This window comes from Ammospiza nelsoni, chromosome 20, assembly GCF_027579445.1.
Source record: "Ammospiza nelsoni isolate bAmmNel1 chromosome 20, bAmmNel1.pri, whole genome shotgun sequence".
NCBI lineage: Eukaryota > Metazoa > Chordata > Aves > Passeriformes > Passerellidae > Ammospiza > Ammospiza nelsoni.
Genome location: NC_080652.1, coordinates 1,581,052 through 1,601,364, shown reverse-complemented (window position 1 = coordinate 1,601,364; position 20,313 = coordinate 1,581,052). Strand labels below are relative to the sequence as shown.

General features: G+C 50.4%; 1 protein-coding gene across 1 annotated transcript in view; it reads left to right on the top strand.

Annotated features, from left to right (window-relative positions):
• The first annotated feature begins 4,039 nt into the window (after positions 1–4,039).
• The window catches only part of ZNF618 (zinc finger protein 618), a 150,778-nt gene continuing 134,504 nt past the window's right edge, over positions 4,040–20,313 (top strand). Inside the window, exon 1 of the mRNA XM_059486664.1 lies at positions 4,040–4,084. Coding sequence (XP_059342647.1) covers positions 4,040–4,084 — 45 coding nt within the window. The remainder of the gene's footprint in view (positions 4,085–20,313) is intronic.

Genomic DNA, 20,313 nt, shown 5'->3' with positions numbered 1-20,313 from the left:
GCACGAGTACCTTATGCAGGATCCCCATCACCTCGCTGGGCTTTGCCTCCACTGTGTTGTATCTTTGTTCTCAGGTGAGCTTTCATAGAATCACAGAATATCCTAAGATGGAAAGGGATAAAGGATCATCAATACAGCCCCTGTCCCTGCCCAGCCCCCCCAGCAGCCCCACCCTGGGCACCCCTGGCAGCGCTGCCCAAAGGCTCCTGGAGCTCTGGCAGCCTCGGGGCCGTGCCCATTCCCTGGGCAGCCTGGGCAGTGCCAGCACCCTCTGGGGGCAGAACCTTTTCCTAATACCCAACCTAAACCTCCCAACTTTTCCAAAATGGAGTTAGCTGTGGACTGCAATGATCTTCCAGGGGCTGACATCTGCCCCTGACTCGTTTGCCCAGCAGCTGTCCCCGCTACCACCATCCCTGACCCCACAGCTCGAGCAGAAGTCCAGGCTGCAGAGAGCAAACTCCAGGACACTCCATCACCTTGGGATGGATGCTGTGCAGGCTCTGACACTCACACAGAGTAGCAACTGTTAGTGCTGCCTGCCTTACAAACAGCCTGTGGGGAATACAGGAGAATACAGCACAGTAAAAGATTCTCAAGCCTGCAAAACCAGCCCTTGCATGTATGTGCATTGTCATAATCTTTGATCATATTATCACTTGGGATTATTGCAGCCAGGACACCCTTACCAGCTCATGGGAGGTGGGCGTCCTACCAGGATGGAATTCCCAGTTTGAGATGACTACAGAGCTTCCCTGGAAAGGTGAAAGCATTGCTGCTGCTTCATCTTAAGGGTAAGAAAGGAGGGAGAAGTCACTGAGTTACCTCTGGCAAGCCCAGTGCCACACAGATGTCCCAGGAGGAATTCAACCTTTCTGGGCTGGGAATCCCACAGAGGTGTGAGCACCACTGTCCTCTCTGCCTGCAGACACCTGAAACTGGAGTAAGAAAAGTGATTGACCTTTCTTGGAAAGCGTGTTCTGAAATGTGGTCTGGAGAGCTCCTGGCTGCAATGAGCCTGTCAGTTGCTGTTACCCAGGAAAGGTCTGAGGGCACTTCAAAATAAGGATGTGGGTTTTCAGGCTTTGGTCACTGATCATGAGGAAGTTCTGAGAGACAAAGGCAAAATTTGGTACCAGTCAGTACAGAGGAGCCCATTGGATGCTATTGGAGTGGCAAAACTAAAAAATCTGTCCCAAACAGGTCACCTCATCAGAAGGGACTTCAGCCTGAGTGATCTCACTCTGCCAGGAATAAAACACGCTTGGAATTTCCCAGGCCTAATCCATAGAAATTTCCTAATCAAGAATTTCTTGACTTGCAGAATTTCTGCATCGGACCTCACCCCATCAGAGGAGAAGGGGCTGTCCCTCAGGCAGGAGAGGTCACCAGTTATGGTGTTTGTTGTGTCTAAACAGCACGAGATTGGCAGCAGGAACACAGGAGGATTCTGAGGTGGTTTCACAAAGCCAGGACCAACCAGCAGCCAAATCCCTCAGGAGGGAGGCTTTGAACTCTGAGATCTGACCAGAACTGTGGACCCTCAACCCCTCCACCCAGAGTGACATCTGTGTTTGCTGAGCAGTCAAAGCAGACTGCAAAGCCATTGCAAAAACACACATGGCAGAGAAGACCTGCTTGGGGTCTCTGTGAGTTTCACAGTTGGCACTCCTTTTCTGCATCTATTCTGTCTCCAAGACCACAAGAAATGCAAGGTTTGGCCTGAGGAAGCTTGGACAGCTCAAACCTTGTCCTTCCAGAGGGAAGAGGGTCCCCAAGGAAGGCAAAAGTTTGATTTATCGTGGACATGGGAGGCAGGAGGCTTTTCCATGTTAAAAATGGATCAAATGGAAGCAAAACAGGGTCAGGCTCAAAGTGAGAAGGTGACGAATGGTTGGCCAAGTCACCATGAGCTGTGATGGGTTCTCCAGTGCTGAAGATGCTCCAAAGCACCCAGGGATGGCTTGAAATGTGCCCTCAGCCACCAGGGACACAGCGGGGCAGGCATCTTTTACCTCCAGGCTTTTGGAGGTCAGTGACAGGTTTCCAAAGACACAGTGATGTTGAGGATATCTCCAAGCTTCTCCCCATCCTGCAAACTCCGTGTCAAAACAGCATTTTCCCCCAAACCCTCCTCAAACATTTGTTAAACACCAAATTTTGCTTTAGTCTGCTCCACAGGGGATTCCTTCTGGCTGTGCTTCATGCCAGCTCTGGGGCTGAAACCTCGTGAGTGGTTTCTGCTCTTGACTTCCCACATCCCTTCTAAGCTCATTCAGAAAACATCTTCCCTTGCCCAACGTCTCCACCAATTCCCCTGCCCCTTTGTTTTTATTTAGCTCTGTAATTACATTATCTGACCATACAGCGATTTGGAATGAAATCTGCATAAAAGATATTAAGAAAAATAAATCTGTGTTTTGCAATATCTTTGAAGATATCTTTAGGCTGGGCAACGAGCAAAATCAGCATTTGGCTTTCTACAAATCCTTGGTTTTGTGGAGCTCTTGGGAAAGACGGTTTCATGGGCTGGGACAGGAAAATTCACAAGTTCAGATTATTTTATTAATACTATTAATAACTATTCTTGGCACTGCTTCACAAGGAAGAAAACACCAGGTATGTATGAGATGTAATTATGTTTATAGTTAATGCTGCGTGCTTTCCAGGGGAAGAAAAGCACTGATTTTTTTGCCTTTCTTTTTGGAGGAAATTAACAAAGTTTGCTGACGAAATTAAGAAAGTTTGCTGAGCAGCAATGAGTGTTGTGAGCACGTGGTGAGGAAAAGCTCTTTGTGGAGGGTGTCGGGATGAGTTTTGTGTGAGGGTAGAGAAAGGCTTTCCCCTGTTTTGTGTTGTGGCAAAAGAGCTCTCAAACATGAGAGGACCAAGAGCTGGGAGCTTCAAGGCTAGAAGGGCAGGGGGTGATTTCAGCCCTGGGTGTGCTGTGGGGGAAAGAAAGAGTTGGGGGACAGGAGGCAGGGGTGATGCTGCCCAAGCAATTTGGATAATCATGGAATCACAGACTTTCCTGAGATGGAAGAAACCAACAATGATCATCGAGTGCAGCTCCTGTCCCTGCCCAGCCCCCCCAGCCTGGGCACCCCTGGCAGCGCTGCCCAAAGGCTCCTGGAGCTCTGGCAGCCTCGGGGCCGTGCCCATTCCCTGGGCAGTGCCAGCACCCTTTGGGGGAAGAACCTTGCCCTGTTCTCCAACCTGACCCTCCCTGACCCAGCTCCAGCGGTCCTCTCGTGTCCCTTCTGGCGGGCCCTCTGTCCCCTCTCACCCCGCGTCCCCTCGGATGCCGCTTCGTCCCTGGACCCTTCCCCACGTGCTCAGTGAGGTGTATGAGGGGTGCGAGGCCTGGGGAAGCCGTGCGGGACCCGGGCTGTGCCCGCAGCTCCCACCGGCCGGGCTCTCGCCCCCTGCTCAGCCCGGGTTGGGGCCGGGTTCCGCGGGGCCCGGGTCCGCAGCCCGCATCCCGCCGCACACCCACCCACCGCGGGACACCTCCCGGGGGGCGCCGCAGCGCGGAGCGGCCCCACGGCGCCGAGCGGCCCCGCGCCCGCCGGGCGGCGGCCGGGCCGGGCCGGGCCGGGCTGCGCGGTGCCCGGCGCGGGGGCGGAGGGCAGCGCGGGGCCGGCCGGGCGGGCGGCGGGGCTCCCGCGCCGGGCCAGACTCAGCCCCTTTCTCCCGGCGCCGCCGGCTGCGAGCGCGCTGCGGCTGGAGCTGCCCCCAGAGCGGCTCGTGATGGCGGCGGCGCGGGCTCGGCAGCGGGAGGCGCCCGCCCAGCGCTGCGCGCCGCGCCGCTAGCGGCAGCGCCCGTGCCCGCGGCGGCCGCCCCGGCCCATGCCCCGGGGGGAAGGGGGGCTGCAGCAGCCCGGCGAGCCGCCCACCCGCGCAGCGGGGGCATCGCCCCCACTCGCCGCTCCTGGGAGGGCGGAAAGGAGGCAGCGGCGGCGGCGGCGGCGGCTTTGTGCGCGGCGGGCGGATCGCAGGCCGCGGCGGCGCGGGGCTCGCCTGCTCCCGCCCCAGCCCCATGAACCAGCCGGACGGCTCCGCTCCGGCGGCGGCGGCAGCGCAGGTACGCGGCGGCCGGGCGGCGTGTCCCCGGGGGGAGGCGGAGGGAGCGGGGAGGAAGGGAACGGAAGGGAAGGGAAGGAGGGAGGGCGGCAGCCGCAGCCGCCCCGTCGCGGAGCCCCGGCGGCGCTTTGGCGCAGTGCGCGGGGGCAGCGCCGGCAGCGGCTCCTCGGACCCCGCGGTGCCGGAGCCCGCGGCCGCTCGGACCGGCGGAAAACAAAGCGGAGCTCAGCAGCCATGGCGGGGACGAGCCGCCCCTCGGCCCGGCCCGGCCCCGCACCCCGGCCCGGCCCGGCCCGGCCCCGCCGCGCTCCGCACCCCGCGCCCCTTCCCGGCCCTTTTTCTTTTTCTTTTCCTTCTTTCTTTTTTTTTTTTTTTTTTTTTTTTTTTTTTGTTTTAATTTTTTTTTTTCCTCCTTCTCTTAATTTTTCCTCCGGAACGTTTTGGTTTTTTTTTCCCCCCCATTTTTTTTCCATTAAAACGACGCCACCTAGAGGAGACTATTTCGTAAATAAAAAAAAAAATTAAAATTGAAAAAAAAAAAAGGAAATATTCTGCTATTTCTAAATTTTTTTCCCAGAAAGTTGGGGCTGGATCCCCTATGTTGGGGTTCCTCCGGCAGCTTCCGCAGCCCCCCGTAAATTTCGTGTTTGTCCTTTTGGAGCCAAAGCCCAGCTCATGGAAATGAAAATTAAACAGGAATTTGAATGAATTCAGGTTTTTCTCCCTCCACCCCCATTTTCTGGAGAAAAACGGAGCCTGGGAGCAGCAGAGTGCTGGGAAAGGAAAGTGAGTCAAGTTTTTGGTGGGCCCCCCCCGGGTGAGCTGCAGGGAGGGATTAGTTTGGGAAAGTGGGAGAATTGCTGTTCCGGAGCAATTAGGAATCGGGCTTCATTGTAATTTTGAACTTGTGCAGCAAGCTCTGCCAAAACTCAGGGTTCATTTTTTTTTTTCCTTTTTGCTGCAGTGCTTATAAAGTTATTTTGTTTGAAATGAGGAGTTTTGCAGGAAAATGAAGAACCCAGAAAATTTGCTGTGGACACACCCAAAAATTTTTTTTTTTTTTTGTGATTTTGGATTTCATGCAAAACTGCTGTTAAACAATGAGGTTCTAAACACAGTCCAAGAAAACACGAGGACAAGCAAAATTAAGAGTCGAATGTCAGTTTTATTTTAGAATTTCTTGGCTTTTTGGATGGTTTCTCCTGGCATAATTAAAACAGTTTCCAGCATTTAATTTCCTACTTCTTTTGTAGAGAAGAAAATTTCCATACTATGGTTTTTAGTTTTTTTTTTTCCCCTTCTTTTTTTAAACACACTGTAATAACTCCATGTCCTATGGCTCACATAAATCTAATATTTACACAGGTTTATTATAAGGTCCGCCATGATATTATGAACATGCATAATTAACAATATTGTGAAAAAATAATTGCAGATTTTGTGATTTTCATTTTTTTTCAAATTGAAGTGCCTTTAAAGGGCTCAGCCATGATATTTTTCACAATTTCAAAATCCTTTTTCTCCTTGACTGTTAAAGCCTTGCTGGAGTTTGAATTGAAATTTTTTTTTTCATTATTATTTTTGGTGGGGTTTTTCCTAATTGTTTTGTTTGTTTGTTTGTTTTAAATGCTGTCCTATCCCTATTATTTTGCTGTTACAGAGTGCCTGCGAGTTCTGGACTGTGCACACACTGGTTTATTATTGTAGGGTTGCCCTTGAATACTGGGGTCTTGGTATTGATCTTTTTAAAAATAAATAACAAAAGAGCACTGAAACATGCATTGTTTCAAGAAAAAAGCAATCTAGGAGAGCTACATGGCCTTTCCACCCAAAAGTGGGGGAGGGAGAGGAAAGGAAAGATTAGGTCAACATTGAGTTTTACCAACCTTGACACAGTATCCTCTCTAAAATGGGGACAAAATAGCAAGATGGCTGGCTCCACAGCTGCAGCAGTTTGGATTTTTTTTTTTTTTTTTCTTTTTCAAAAAAAGCATTTTTAAATTTTTAAACTCCAAAGTGAATTTCTGGAGCTGCCGGGCACCCACTAGCAAAGGCTGAAATCTGGGTGCTGCACAAAATAAAATTAAATTTCAAACCAGAATGAATTTTTAATTTTGAATCTCAAAACCCTGAAAAGTTTTTTTTTTATAATTTTGATTTTTTGTTTGGTTTTGATTTTCTCTTCCGTGTAATTTGATATTTGATGGAAATCAGAAAGGAATGGCTGGTGAATTCAGGGCTTGGGGGCTGTTTTCACTTTTCTCCCCTTCATTTGTTTCATGTTTTGAGTTTTTCAAAGGGGGGGGAAATGGAAAAAATTTGCAAAGCAGGATAACTCTTGGGTGGAGAAAGAAATACTCTGAAATGTCAACTCCATATTTTTATTTTTGCATTTATTTGCCCCCAGCCCCCCCGAAGGGGACCCACCCTCTTCCTGAATCCCTTTTTTAGCAAATAATGGAAATGCAGTGGAGCGGGAGGCCGGTGCCAGCCCGGCAGTGGAGCACTTAGAGCCGGGTGCCACATCTGGGTAAAAATTACACACAATGCTCCAAATTGGATTAAACAATCCCAGAGAATATTTTATTCATGGTTTCATCCAGGAAGCTGTAGCCTGGTGGCTTTTCCATATTCTTACCCTCCAAGATTTCCCTTCCTTGAGCTGCACCCCAGAACTTTTACTACAATATCATTGTACCCCAACAAACTGTTTAGCTGTAAATTTTTTTTGTTTTTTTTTTTTAATTTTAAGATTTCATACATTTTTTTCTCTTGTGAACCAGACCTTTTGATGCTGCTTTTCCTTAGCCCTGCCACACTCCCGGAGATGTGGGGAGCATCCCCGTGCATTTGGGATTTGGGATTTGGGGGGGATGCACCGATGGGTGCTGCGTTTTAATTAAATTAATGAGCAAGCCTCATTCCTGGGGTCACGGTGCCCAGTGTGGCAGTGATGCCTTTTGAGTTTCTGGTGCAGCAGAACAGGGCAGGCCTGGCTGGAGGAGTTCCCAGCTGTGCTGGGGGTGCTGTGTGAGCTCTGCAGCGCTGGGGGCGAGCCCGTGTCCTCTGCTCGGGGATGCTCTGGGAACTGCAACCCTTCCCATCTTCAACTCCCTGGGGAGCTGCAGCTTTCCAGCACCAGCTCCTTCTAATGGGTCTGAATCTCACCTTTCTGCCTCTCCTTCCAGCACAAACCTGCTCCTGCCTGGAAAAGATTTCATAATTTTTCATTGCAGTCTGCCTTCAGGGGGATTTTTTTTTTCCCCTTTTTTTTTTTTTTTTCTTCTGGAAAGTTGATCAATATTTTATCCTTTTCAAAATTGCTGTTGGCAGCCTGGAAGGGGAAGGGGAGGGAGGGAGCTCAGCTGAGTGATACCAACAGATTTCTTGTGACATAACTGAAATGTATTTTTTAAAAAAAGAAGAATTTCCAGGACCTCATTTTCAGTGACATATTTTCATCCCAGAATGAAAACAGACATAATATTATTAAAGTAGTAGATAATATTTATACAAATGCCATATAAAACCTTGGGAGGTTATTGCATGACTCCAGGATAATTTAAATATATATCACTGCCATAATGCAACGCTGCGAATAGTTCAGTTCACGGGTGCAGTCACGTGGCACAGTCAAGTTTGCAATTATGCAAGTGCAGGAGTGAAATTAGAGTGGAATTAGTGTTCTAAAAATTAGATTAATTTAATTTTAATTTTATTTTGCAGGGGGGAGGGTTGAAACCTGCTCTGAGAGTCATGCTGATACAGAGTCAGGATTTGTGCCTACTGTGCCAGGGCAGCTCAGGCTGGAGCTCAGGGCAAGGCTCTGCCCCCAGAGGGTGCTGGCACTGCCCAGGCTGCCCAGGGAATGGGCACGGCCCCGAGGCTGCCAGAGCTCCAGGAGCCTTTGGGCAGCGCTGCCAGGGGTGCCCAGGGTGGGGCTGCTGGGGGGGCTGGGCAGGGACAGGGGCTGGGCTGGGGGATCCTGGGGGGTCCCTCCAGATCAGGACATTCTGTGGGTCAATAATTCTTTAGATGCTGTGCCCATTCAAGGATTTCAGCTTTCCCACCATGGCATGGCAGGACTTGGTACGAGGTCCTGGATGCTGCTCCTGGATGTGGTGCCCATGGCACGGCCCCCATGGACAGCCCCCCATGGCACAGCCCCCATGGACAGGTCCCCCTGGCACAGACCCTTGGCACAGCCCCCCATGGCACAGCCCCATGGCACAGTCGCCCTGGCACAGCCCCCCATGGCACAGCCCCATGGCACAGTCGCCCTGGCACAGCCCCCATGGACAGGTCTCCATGGCACAGCCCCCCATGGCACAGTCCCCATGGCACAGCCCCCATGGACAGGTCCCCATGACACAGTTGCCCTGGCACAGACCCTGGCACAGCCCCCCATGGCACAGCCCCATGGCACAGCCCCCCTGGCACAGTCCCCATGACACAGTTGCCCTGGCACAGACCCCTGGCACAGCCCCATGGACAGGCACAGCCCCCATGGACAGGTCCACATGGCACAGCCCCCATGGCACAGCCCCCATGGCATAGCCCCATGGCACAACCCCCATGGCACAGCCCCATGGACAGGCACAGCCCCATGGCACAGTCCCCATGGCACAGCCCCATGGCACAGCCCCATGGACAGGCACAGTCCCCATGGCACAGTCCCCATGGCACAGCCCCATGGCACAGCCCCCCTGGCACAGCCCCATGGACAGGCACAGTCCCCATGGCACAGCCCCATGGCACAGCCCCATGGACAGGCACAGCCCCATGGCACAGTCCCCATGGCACAGCCCCATGGCACAGCCCCATGGACAGGCACAGTCCCCATGGCACAGTCCCCATGGCACAGCCCCATGGCACAGCCCCATGGACAGGCACAGCCCCATGGCACAGTCCCCATGGCACAGCCCCATGGCACAGCCCCATGGACAGGCACAGTCCCCATGGCACAGCCCCCTGGCACAGCCCCATGGCACAGTCCCCATGGCACAGCCCCCATGGACAGGTCCCCATGGCACAGCCCCCCTGGCACAGCCCCATGGACAGGCACAGTCCCCATGGCACAGCCCCCCTGGCACAGCCCCATGGACAGGCACAGTCCCCATGGCACAGCCCCATGGCACAGCCCCATGGCACAGCCCCATGGACAGGCACAGTCCCCATGGCACAGCCCCCTGGCACAGCCCCATGGCACAGCCCCATGGACAGGCACAGCCCCATGGCACAGTCCCCATGGCACAGCCCCCATGTGCAGGTCCTGCAGGGCCCCGCTGGCTCCGGGTGTGTGGCACTGTTGGGTCCCTGGCACTGCCCATGGAGTCCCTGGTGGGCTCTACTTGAGCACCCTCAGCTTGAGCGTGGCTCAGATTTGAGATTGGCACAGGGGAGTGTGCCAGCCTGCCCGGGGTGCTGTGGGGTGAGGGTGTGCACAAGGGTGGCACATCCCCATTCCCTGGGGGTGCTACTCTGGGCTTGCTCCAGTCCATGCCTGGGTCCCTGCAGGTGGTTGTTTGTGTGCTGGGAGCTGTAAAACAGACAAGGGTGCTCCTGCAGGTGTGGGGAGCCACCCCAAAATGTGAGTTTTGTCAGAGGTTTGCCAGATCAGGCACTGTTTGTACATCATGTACCAAGGGGGGTGAGGGGAAGAGGTGCCTGGGCAGGGGCTGCCAGTGCTGCTGGAGGCTGTGTGTGTTCTTGGTAAGGGATGTGGGGAAATGGCCCCAGGAGATATTTATTTCTTGCAATTTCCACGTTTCTGTGCATCCAGCATTGTGCATATTTGGAATTTCACATTTACGGATTCCATTTGGCCATACCGTGTTTTCTGGGGAAGAAGTTTCTAATTTTTAAAGGTCTTTTATGGATTAATTGCTAGTCATCTGCCTCCTTTTTGCTTTTGTTTGGTTCCTTGAATGTCTCTTGATTATTTTGTACTATGTGATGCCAATTTAGTGGTTAACTAGTATGCAAACTACATCTGGACGTGTTGACTTTGCATTAACAATCATTGATTTGTCTGGAGCAAGGGAATAGAAATGAATGCTGCTGTTTACCATGGATAGTATATGAAAAATAACCATTTGCAATGTGCCTTTCATCAGGGGCACAGGGCTCTGGTGCAGCTTGTCACAGTGGCTCTGCCTCATCACGTGAGAGCTGAATTTTGAAACCATGGCACCAGGAAAAGGGATGGGGAAGGCAGGGGCTCCTGCTGTGTGGGGAAGGTGCCCTGTGTAGGAGCAGCTGCTGGTGGCTTTGGTTAGCTCTGGTGACAGTGGGGTAAAGTTGGAACAGAGAGGGAGTGGAAAAACACGAGTCTGTGTAGTACACAGTATGTGATGTATAATGTACACCACATGTATAGAGCTTGTAGCATGGGAACAGAACCAAGAGGATGCTGAATTTAATAATCAAAAATAATAAGCAGAAGGTTGAGTTGATGGTGGCTTCAGCAGCAGCTGTTTCTCCCCAAACCCGTGGTTGCAGCTGTGTGGAGGGCTCTGGGTGGAGCAGGGTTTGGTGCCTGCTGTCCCTGCTGCGTGTAGGGAAGCTGGGATGTGGCTGTGGCTGTTCAGGTGACCCTGGGATGTGGCTGTTCAGGTGACCCTGGGATGTGGCAGGCCTTGCTGCTCACTTGTGTCTCCTCTGGAGGAGGGGAAAGGCTGGGCAAATGCTCTCTCTGCACAGGAGGTCTCTTCCCAAGATGTGCCAAAGACATCAAAGCTGCCTTGCGCTCTCTCCTTGGTGTTCCAGGGTACAGTCACAGTGGTCCCTTGGTTGAGCTTTGATGGTCAGACCTTGAGTCCATTGGATCCACTCATCCCTGGACCTTTCTGTCCCCTGCTGCTGGTGGGGCAGGATGCTCAGTGTCAGTGTTGGTCATCCCTTGGGCTGGGCTCAGCAGTGAGTCTCTTTCCACACTGAAATTGCTTTGCTCATGCTGGAACATGTGTGTCAGAGCCCAAATGATGGACACAGGTCATCTCCTGAAATGTGGGGTTTGTACACCAGCACTGCTGAGGGTGTAAATGCACAGGGAGGTGCTGGCCAAGCTGCTGGGTTTCACTTGTTGGATTCTCCCAAAGTAAGCAGTGGCAGAAAAAAGAGATTAAATCAAGAAAATTCTCCCCTGTGCTCATTGAAAGTGCAGAGAAGCTTTGTGTTCTGAGTGGTGCATTTGGGCAAGGAGGCAGCACAGAGGGCACGAGCAGCATGGCAGTGACACAGGTAGATTATAATCCATCCCCTTAATTAACCCCCCTCTGTACCCATGGAGAAGAGTTCTTGTGCTGTGTGTTTTCCAGATTTTTGGCACTTGAGTGGCAGTTAGCTCTGGTTCACTGACCGGGCTGCGAGGGCTTGTGCCAGCACGCTGGGAGCTCTTACTCCAGCTGGGATCCTGCCTGGGGCAGCCTGAGGGGCACAGGGCGTGTTCTGCCTGCCCTTGATGGGCTCAGACCAGCTGCACCCCCTGCCTGTGCCTCCCTGGCTGTGCCCAGGTGACTCTTGGCCCAGGCCAGGGCAGAGTCCCACCCTGGCAGGTGATGGCACTTATGGAGCTCTGCTGCCTCTGGAGAAGCTGGAGACCATGTGGCTCTTCTGGGGTGAAACTGCAGAGCCCTGGGTCAGCCTGACATGGGGCTGTCCCCATGGGAAGGACCAAGGGTGGCCAAGCCTTGTGCTTTTTGGTGGTGGGAGCAGTGTCACCACACCAGTTCCTCTGCTAGAGCAGCTTTTCTTGGGAGTCCCTCCCTGTATTTCCCTCACCTGTATTTCCAAGGCACTCCAGTGTCCCTCCCTTTATTTCCCTCACCTGTATTTCCAAGGCACTCCAGTGTCCCTCCCTTTATTTCCCTCACCTGTATTTCCAAGGCACTCCAGTGTGTGCTTAGAAAGGTTTCTCTGCTGTACTGTACCTGCAAAGATTTAATTATATAGGCAAGGCTTTCCTTGCTTGTGATTCCCAGCACTCCTGCTTGTTTCATGTCTATATTTGGCTGGTGAAATGTGGAAAATAAGGCTGGAAGTGGAGAATTTGCCTGCACTGATAAGGGGCTGACAAAGGGAAACATGAATGTCAGAGTGTGGAGCAGAGAGGAGCTGCTGGAGCCTGGAGGAGCTGCCATAGGTATTTGAGGGATCAGAATGCTGTGTTGGTGCATGTGGATGTGCCTTGGACACTCCTGGATGCAGGGAGGCTCTTGGGTGGGTCTGGGATGCTGTGAGGGATGTTGGGTCCATGCTGTGCCTAGGCCAGGAACACAGGAGCTCTGTGGTGTTTTCTGCCCTGGTTTAGAAATCAGGGGTGTTATCACACAAGGTTTGATATCTCAGCAACTGACAGAAGTGAGAGCAGCCAGGTATGTCAGACCTTCCCACTGGCAGTGAGCTGAGCCAGTCTGGGTGGCCAAATGTGCTCACACGCCAGTGCTGGTGTCCCGATGGCACCACTGTGTCTCCAGGCTCTTCAGGATTTAATATTTGTTGTGATTTCATTTTACTAGATACACACAGGCAGCAGTAATCTTATGGAAGTTGATTTTTTGCTCTGTGTGGGTGTAGGTATCCTTTCCTGCCTGAAAATAGCAGCACAAGTCAGTTTGCAGGAGTTGGGTGTGCTTGCGTTGAAGGGCCGTCATTTACTGCTTCCAGTATGTTGAGAACAATTTTAGTGCAAGTATTTAATTGCTTCAGACCTATTTTTAGAAATATTAAACCTCAGTTTTCAGAACTGCATCCAAAACCAGCAGCTCTGCTGGTGTGGGGGAACCTGGAGGAGAACCTGGAGCGACGTGGGCTGGGAGAAGGGCAGGGTGTGGGTGCTGCACCCTGGAAATCGAGTTGTCTGTGTTTTGGTGAGATTTTTTTTTTTACTACTATTCTATTTACTTGGTTACACGAGGAGAGGATGAATGAATGAAACCAGTTTCCAGCAGATTTGTAAAATTTCTTTAGTTAAGTCTGCAGGCTGGTGGATGGAGCTGGGAGCATCCAGAGAACAGCATGCAGGCAGCCCCAGTAGGGCTCTGGCTCCAAACCCAAGAATAGCTCCTGCTTTTCTGGGTGTAAATCTGTCACTTGAGGTCTGATGTGCCTTACTCTGTGGGCTGCAAATCCTGAGCTTTCACTGGCATTTGTGAGATATTTGTGATTTTGAGGGTGGGAAGAGAGTTGTAAGAAGGCAGGATAATTATTGACTGGGAATAAAACACCTTTTTGAATTTGTGCATGCATTTTGGAAACCTCTGTAGGGAGGGAGGGCTGGATTTGGATCAGGCTGGTGGCAGGGGCTTCTGAAAATCCCCTTGGGAGTCACTGGGATTTCTCTTTGCAGTCAGGGGATGCTGTTGAAGATGCTGGGGGGCAATGGCAGTGGCAGTGATACCAGGGAACAGCTGGGGCCTGGCCTGGGGTTGGACTGGCAGGGCTGGAGTTGGACTTCACCAGAGAAGGAATTAATGAATGACCACCAGGAAGGTGCCCTGGGGTGTGTTTTGACTTGGCTTCAGGGCATCTCTCTGTTTATGGTTAGTACTGCTGGGGTTACTGCACATTAACTCCAAGGGAGGCATACTTTTACTTTCTTACATGCCTTTATTTTAGAGGCCTTTAAATTTGGCTGGTTGGTGATAACAGCAGTTGGAATTGGCATTTCTGCTCCATGGGGTTTGTTAGATCGTGCCAGAGACTCAGCCTGGCAGGGGAACTGCTGTGCCTGGAGCTGGGGAGGGCACTGGGTGAGAAATAAAAAATGTAAATGTAAAAGAGAGATAAAAAATGTAAATGTACCCAGAGAGCCACAGTGCATCCCCAGGGGCCTGGGAGCCCTGCTGTGTGCTGCTCCTGGGGCTGCTGGCAGATGCCAGGGGATGTGGGAGAGTCCCCTGGAACATTTATTGGAGAACAGCACCCCAGAGGGTGCTGGCACTGCCCAGGCTGCCCAGGAATGGGCACGGCCCCGAGGCTGCCAGAGCTCCAGGAGCCTTTGGGCAGCGCTGCCAGGGGTGCCCAGGGTAGGGCTGCTGGGGGGGCTGGGCTGGGGGATCCTGGTGGATTTCTTCCATCTGTGGATATTCTGTGATCCACATGGAGGGAATAGCAGTGACCTTCATAAATGAGAAAAAACCTCAAAATTCAGTGAGGTCCCTTTTCTTGAAATCTTGCACATATTTAAATTTTTGGTGTTTTTTTTCCCTTGTTTGTTTGCTTTTTTGTTGTTGTTTTTTCTTTTTTTTTTCCCCCGTGTAATCTGATTTGGTTTAGTTGCCAGCAAGTAGATTTGCTGAGAGTGCTGCTGCGTTTGCTTTTGGTTCCTGATAAGGTGGAGGAGATAAGTCCCACGTTGTGCTGTTTGTTTGTGTGAGTGGGAAATGTTTGTGCTTCCCTCCTTTGACAGGGAGCTCCTGGCCGTCCTCCTGCAGCATAAACACTGCTTGTGATTGGAGTTCATTATGTGAGATTTAAAATGTATAAAATGAAATGTTCCTGTCTGCTTTAAGCAGACATATGTCTACGGTTTGCAAATTAACCTAATTAAATATATATGTAGAAATTTATGATATTCAGCTCTTAGCACAAGGTATGCAATTAGCATCCTTGCCAGCAAGGAATTTTCCATTTCTGTCTTGACTTTTCCTCATAGGAGATGTGGTTTGGGGTTTTTGAAATTTTTTTTTTTTATTTTTAATCTTCAATCTCTAATTTTTGTTCTGCTTTGGAATTCACTTAGGGACGAGTCCTGTGGGGATTTAGGCTTGTGGTTGAATTTCCCTACAAGCAGCTCTGACTGAAGTCAGTGAAACATTCCCTAATTCCTGGGCTCCAGCCTGTCCCTTTGCCTCTGCAGGACAGGAGGAGTTTGTTTTGTTAGGAGAATAACATGAGCAAAGCAGCATTCTGGAGGAAAAAATTGCATTTGAATATTTACATTTTTCAAGGCTCTTCCTTCCTCCCACCCAAAAATAGAAAAAAAAATCTGTCTTTGCTTGATTTACAGAATTTTCAAGTGTTTGGCCAATGTTGTTTCCAAAACACCCCATCCCTCTACCTGAGCTGTCTCTATGGCAGGAGGGCCTCACACAAGGAGTACAAATCCATTATTACAACCTCTCATTAAGCAATACTCTGGCACCAGCAATACTACTTTTAGTTCCTTTTCTGCCAAAGTGTTGGGTTAGTTTTTTTTTTTTATATTTAAAGTTTGATCACGTTAGGATAGTTTCCTATATAAATAATAATTTGGACTATTTTGCATATCAATAGTTGACTCCATTTTCTTCACAAAAAGCCTTTTTTTCCCCATAAACATCCCCACTGTTCCAGCCCAGAAGGTACTCTTTATTAGCCAAACCAACCAAGTCATGACGTTCCCAGCTCAGCTATTTTAATGATCCCACAAACCCAAAAAAGCAGTAGGAAATTTTTCAGAAGCAGAAACTTTTTTTTTCTTTTCTTTTTGGGACACCAGAAGTTTTCAACTTTTTGTCCAATTATTTTTGTTACATTTTTCCAAGCTTCAGGCTGTAAACTCAAAGAATTTGGAACTGTTCTTTCTTCCTGGAGATTATTTAGGGGTGTCAGAGGTGGCCCAGTGCTGGGTGGAAGAGCTGAGGGCTCAGCAAACATGCTGCCTTCATTCCTAATTTCTGTGCAAGATCTGTTGATAATTCTGTGAAAGATCTGTTGATAATTCTGCATGGGCAAGGTGAGATGTTGGATCATAACCATTTTCCCCCCTTGGACACCTCCACAAGTCTCTCCTCCTGTATTTTCCTTTGACTTTGCTGCTCTGCTGTGTTTCCCACCTCTGTTTCAGGGCACAGGGAGTTTTGCTCTCAGCTCTGTCCCTTTGCAGGAGCTCTCTGCTTTCCCAGCTTGAGCTCCTTGGTGTCTCCTGCCCTCCCTGGGTGTTTCTGTGCCCTCTCCATCACAGGGATGCCTTTTCAAAGGCCATCAGCAGCTCTCATTCCCAATTCTCCATCACCAGGTGTTGTGGGGTGACCAACCCCATAAATCAGAAGAAGAAAAGGCTGATGCAGGATGGTTTTGGGGTTTCCTTGTGAGCCTACAGCCTTGCCAGCTGTCCCATACTCAGGTCCTTTGTAGCTCTAGCTATGGGACACATGATTTACTGTCAGAGCTGTATTTTCCACTGCTTCAGGTGAGTTTCTTGCTCACCTCAGTGCTGTGCCCACTTTGGAGGCTCCTCAGATCTTGTCCCAGGATGTGCTGCAGCCCCTTGGGATGTGGATTTTCCATAGCCTGGCATTACCCACCACCAAGGCAATCATTTGGATAATTGCAGCATCTGCAATTTATTTAGGCAAATAGGGGACTGAAAAATATTTGCTTTCGCTTGCTTGTGGGATTTATTTTTAGGGTTTAGCTTTGTGCTTTGGGAAGCAAAGCTGAGCCATCCTGGTGTCCCTTTTCCCTGAGGTGCTCTTTGGGGCTGTTCTGGCCACCTTGTCCATGGCACAGGAGAGTTTGCCTGGCTGGGTCACCCTTCTTGCCCTTGTCTGCTCCCTGGTTTTGTTTTGCAGTCTCTGGGCAGGTGGATCACCGGGGCTGTGGGTGAGGCTGTATGCACAGGCACATTTCTGTCCCCAGGCCCAAAATGAGGTGCTGGTTCCATCAGAGGCTCCCAGCTGCTGCAGAGGTGCCCCTGTGGTGCCCCTGAGCCTCCTGCCTTGCCTTGGTGGGTGCTGGTGGCTCATTTGGGTACCTTGGTGTGCTCCAGGAGCTGCTTTCCCTGCTCTGCTCCCTCCCAAGGTTCCATCAGAGGCTCTCAGCTGCTGCAGAGGTGCCCATGAGCCTCCTGCCTTGCCCTGGTGAGTGCTGGTGGCTCATCTGGGCACCTTGGTGGGTGCTGGTGGCTCATCTGGGCACCTTGGTGGGTGCTGGTGGCTCATTTGGGCACCTTGGTGTGCTCCAGGGCTGCTTTCCCTGCTCTGCTCCCTCCCCAACCTCACCCAGAGCTCGGAGCAGATGGCTGTGGGACCCCACTGTGATAATGAACTGTTCCTGCCCTTTATTTTCCCTCTCTTAATCAGTGGTTAATCAATGAGGTGACTTCTTACTTCATCCTGTGCATGTCAAAGTGCTGTGAGTGCACTTGCCACGAGAGCCTTTGCAGAGCAAACTTTTTTGGAAGTCTGGGTGCACCATGCCCTGTTCTACCTGGAGCTGCCTCTGATGGCTGCAGGAACCAGAGTGACTCCTGGTGTTCCTTTCTAATCCATGGGAACACTTTGAATTATTCTGTTTTGGGTTTTGTTTTTTTTTTTTTGTTTGTTTTTGTTTTAGTTACTGTTTATAGTAATTTTTCTGCCACGAATATGAAGTTCTGCAGTTCCTTGGAGCCTTTTGAAACAGTGGGGTCACATTCAGTGCTGGCTGGGTCATAGGTGGACAGCAGTGATTTTGGGGGTGCTGGGTGATTTTCATAGCTTAATGCCTTTCAGACTTTTGGCTGGATGCTGTTGGGCCCTGGAGATTTTTAGGTTTTTGCTGTTAATTTTGCTAGGCAGGTCTGGAGCTTTTCCTGCAGTTTGAGGCAGATGCTCCCCTCATTCCTCATGAAGGAAGAGTCTGGGAATCCTATCACAAATGAGCTCTGGTGCAAAGAAGTTGAATTTTTATCCTGTGGTTTTATCTTTCTTCAGTACTTGATTTATATCAGAATCTGGCAGATTTCTGCTGCTTGTGTGTTTGATTATTAATTTTTTTTTTCTTCAGTGACCTGTTTCTCAAAATCTTTTTCTGGATTGACTTTTTTATGGCTTAAAGTGTAGCTTCCTTGAGTTTATATTCTCCTAATTTGGATTTCTTTCTGAGGGCGAATTTTTATTTCTAATGGCCTTTTCCCCTCTGCTGTTAAAGTATGATTTTTGTTTAACAAACCCCCTTTAGAAGGTGATAATCATCTCTCAAGTTTTCCACCTCACCTGCAAGGCCTTTTAGCTGCTCCATTGACACTCTTAACAAATTTTCCTGTTTATAGAATAACAGAATGGTTCCTCCTGTGAGGAAAAGCTGAGAGAATTGGGATTGTTCAGAGAAGGCTTTGGGGTGACCTCACTGTGGGAGCCTGCAAGAAACATGGAGAGAGATTCTTCACAAGGGCTGGAGGGACAGGACACAGGGAATGGCTGCCACTGCCAGAGGGCAGGGATGGATGGGATATTGGGAATTGGGAATTGGGAATTGTTCCCTGGCAGGGTGGGCAGGCCCTGGCACAGGGTGCCCAGAGCAGCTGTGGCTGCCCCTGGATCCCTGGCAGTGCCCAAGGCCAGGCTGGGCAGGGCTGGGAGCAGCCTGGGACAGTGGGAGGTGTCCCTGCCATGGCAGGGGTGGCACTGGATGGGCTTTAAGGTCCTTCCCAACTTAATCTAGCCTGGGATTCCCTGATGTGCCATGTCTGGGGACACAGTGTGGGGACAGAAGTGCTGTGTGTGGGACCTTGAGCACCATTTTGCATCAAACTGCCTTTCACATTTGCAAGTCTCTGTGGAATTGTCTGAATTCTCCTCTGACTGAAATTGTGTTTCCTGCCTTGGCAGAGAGCTGCAGCCTCTCTGGTGTTCCTTGGCATTTTGAGCATCCCTCTGTGCTCTGCTTTTCTGGGATGGGCTCCCAGTCCATCAGGGTTCTCTGCTACCTTCTGTCATAATAATCTTGTTTCATTTCTTGGGCTGCACTTTGCTTCTCTGTCAACACAGCTCCATCATTCCCATGTGATTTGGATCTGGATTGCAATGCCTTGAGTCTTTGTCTCCTACCTGAAATTTTATGAAGCTCTTCAGGGATACAGAACATTTATGACCTCATCAACAGAAAATGCTTCACTTACACTGGATGTTCCTGTAACTTTGATTTTCTCAGGCTTTAGTTTAAATAGGTTTTATATGCTGGCATCTGTTTTCACTTTGGTTTTGATGGTGTCTGGCTTACTCAGAGGGGCTCCCTTTGGCTCAGGCCCTCCTCAGCTCCCACCCTGCAGCCTGGTTACAGGTGGGATTTCACAGGAAGGTCCTGAGTTTCACTTTTTAGGGCTCTGCTGTCCTCTGTGCCATTTGCAGGCATTTTTAGCAAAGTGTGGTCACTGCCCCATAGTCTGGGCTTAAAATTGGTCTCCATGTAGGGTGCAGCTGGTGTGGGGCAGGACCTGAGCCCCCTCCCCTGCCTCCCCTCCCTTCCTTGCAGCCTGAGCTCCTGTGAGCAGGGTAGAAATAAAACAGAATAAAAGGGAAAAAAAGGAATATTAAGAGGAAGAGATGACAGTTATCCTTGAGTTAGAAGTTATCAAGTGCAGAAAATGGATAAAGGAAGTTAAAAACACAAGGGGAAAAAAATCTCTGACTGTCAGTGCAAGGAACAGTAAGAAAGTATTTGTATTAGGAACAAAAGAAATTCTAATAATGGTTTGTGTAGACTTATCACGGCTGAGGAGAGGTAAAATGCATAATAAAGCAGAAAAACTAGACATGTTTAATAAATATTGCTGTTCCCTATTTGTAAGGAGGAGGAATGATCCACTCTCAGCCCATGTGCACAGGGGCTGAGCAGGGCAGGGCTTTCCCCCTGCTCCTTGGGGTGATGTTCCCTGGGCACTCCTGCTGGCTCTGCCCTTGGCCTCCTGTAGGGTTTGGATATTGAGATATTGGGCTCCTGTAGGGTTTGGATACAGTGAGAATATTTGGCTCCTGTAGGATTTGGATAGTGAGATATTGGGCTCCTGTAGGATTTGGATAGTGAGATATTGGGCTCCTGTTTGGATATTGAGATACTGGGCTCCTGGTAGGATTTGGATACAGTGAGAATATTGGGCATATTGGGCTCCTGTAGGGTTTGGATACAGTGAGAATATTGGGCTCCTGGAGGGTTTGGATATTGAGATATTGGGCTCCTGTTTGGAAATTGAGATATTGGGCTCCTGTAGGGTTTGGATATTGAGATATTTGGCTCCTGTAAGGTTTGGATACAGTGAGGATATTGCAGAAGGTTTGGTGGTGCTGCTGTTGTGCTGCCTTGGCATGGTCACGGTGGGGAGGGAGCACAGGGGAGGAGCTGGTGGCAATGTCAGCCTGGGTTTGTTCTCCAGCAGAAGAAATGGAGGGAGTGTGTCCTGAGCTGGCCAAAGGGCTGGTTTTGTGTCATTCCCCAAAATGAGAACTGGTGAGAAGCAGGCTGCAAACAAGGTCAGGCATGGCCACA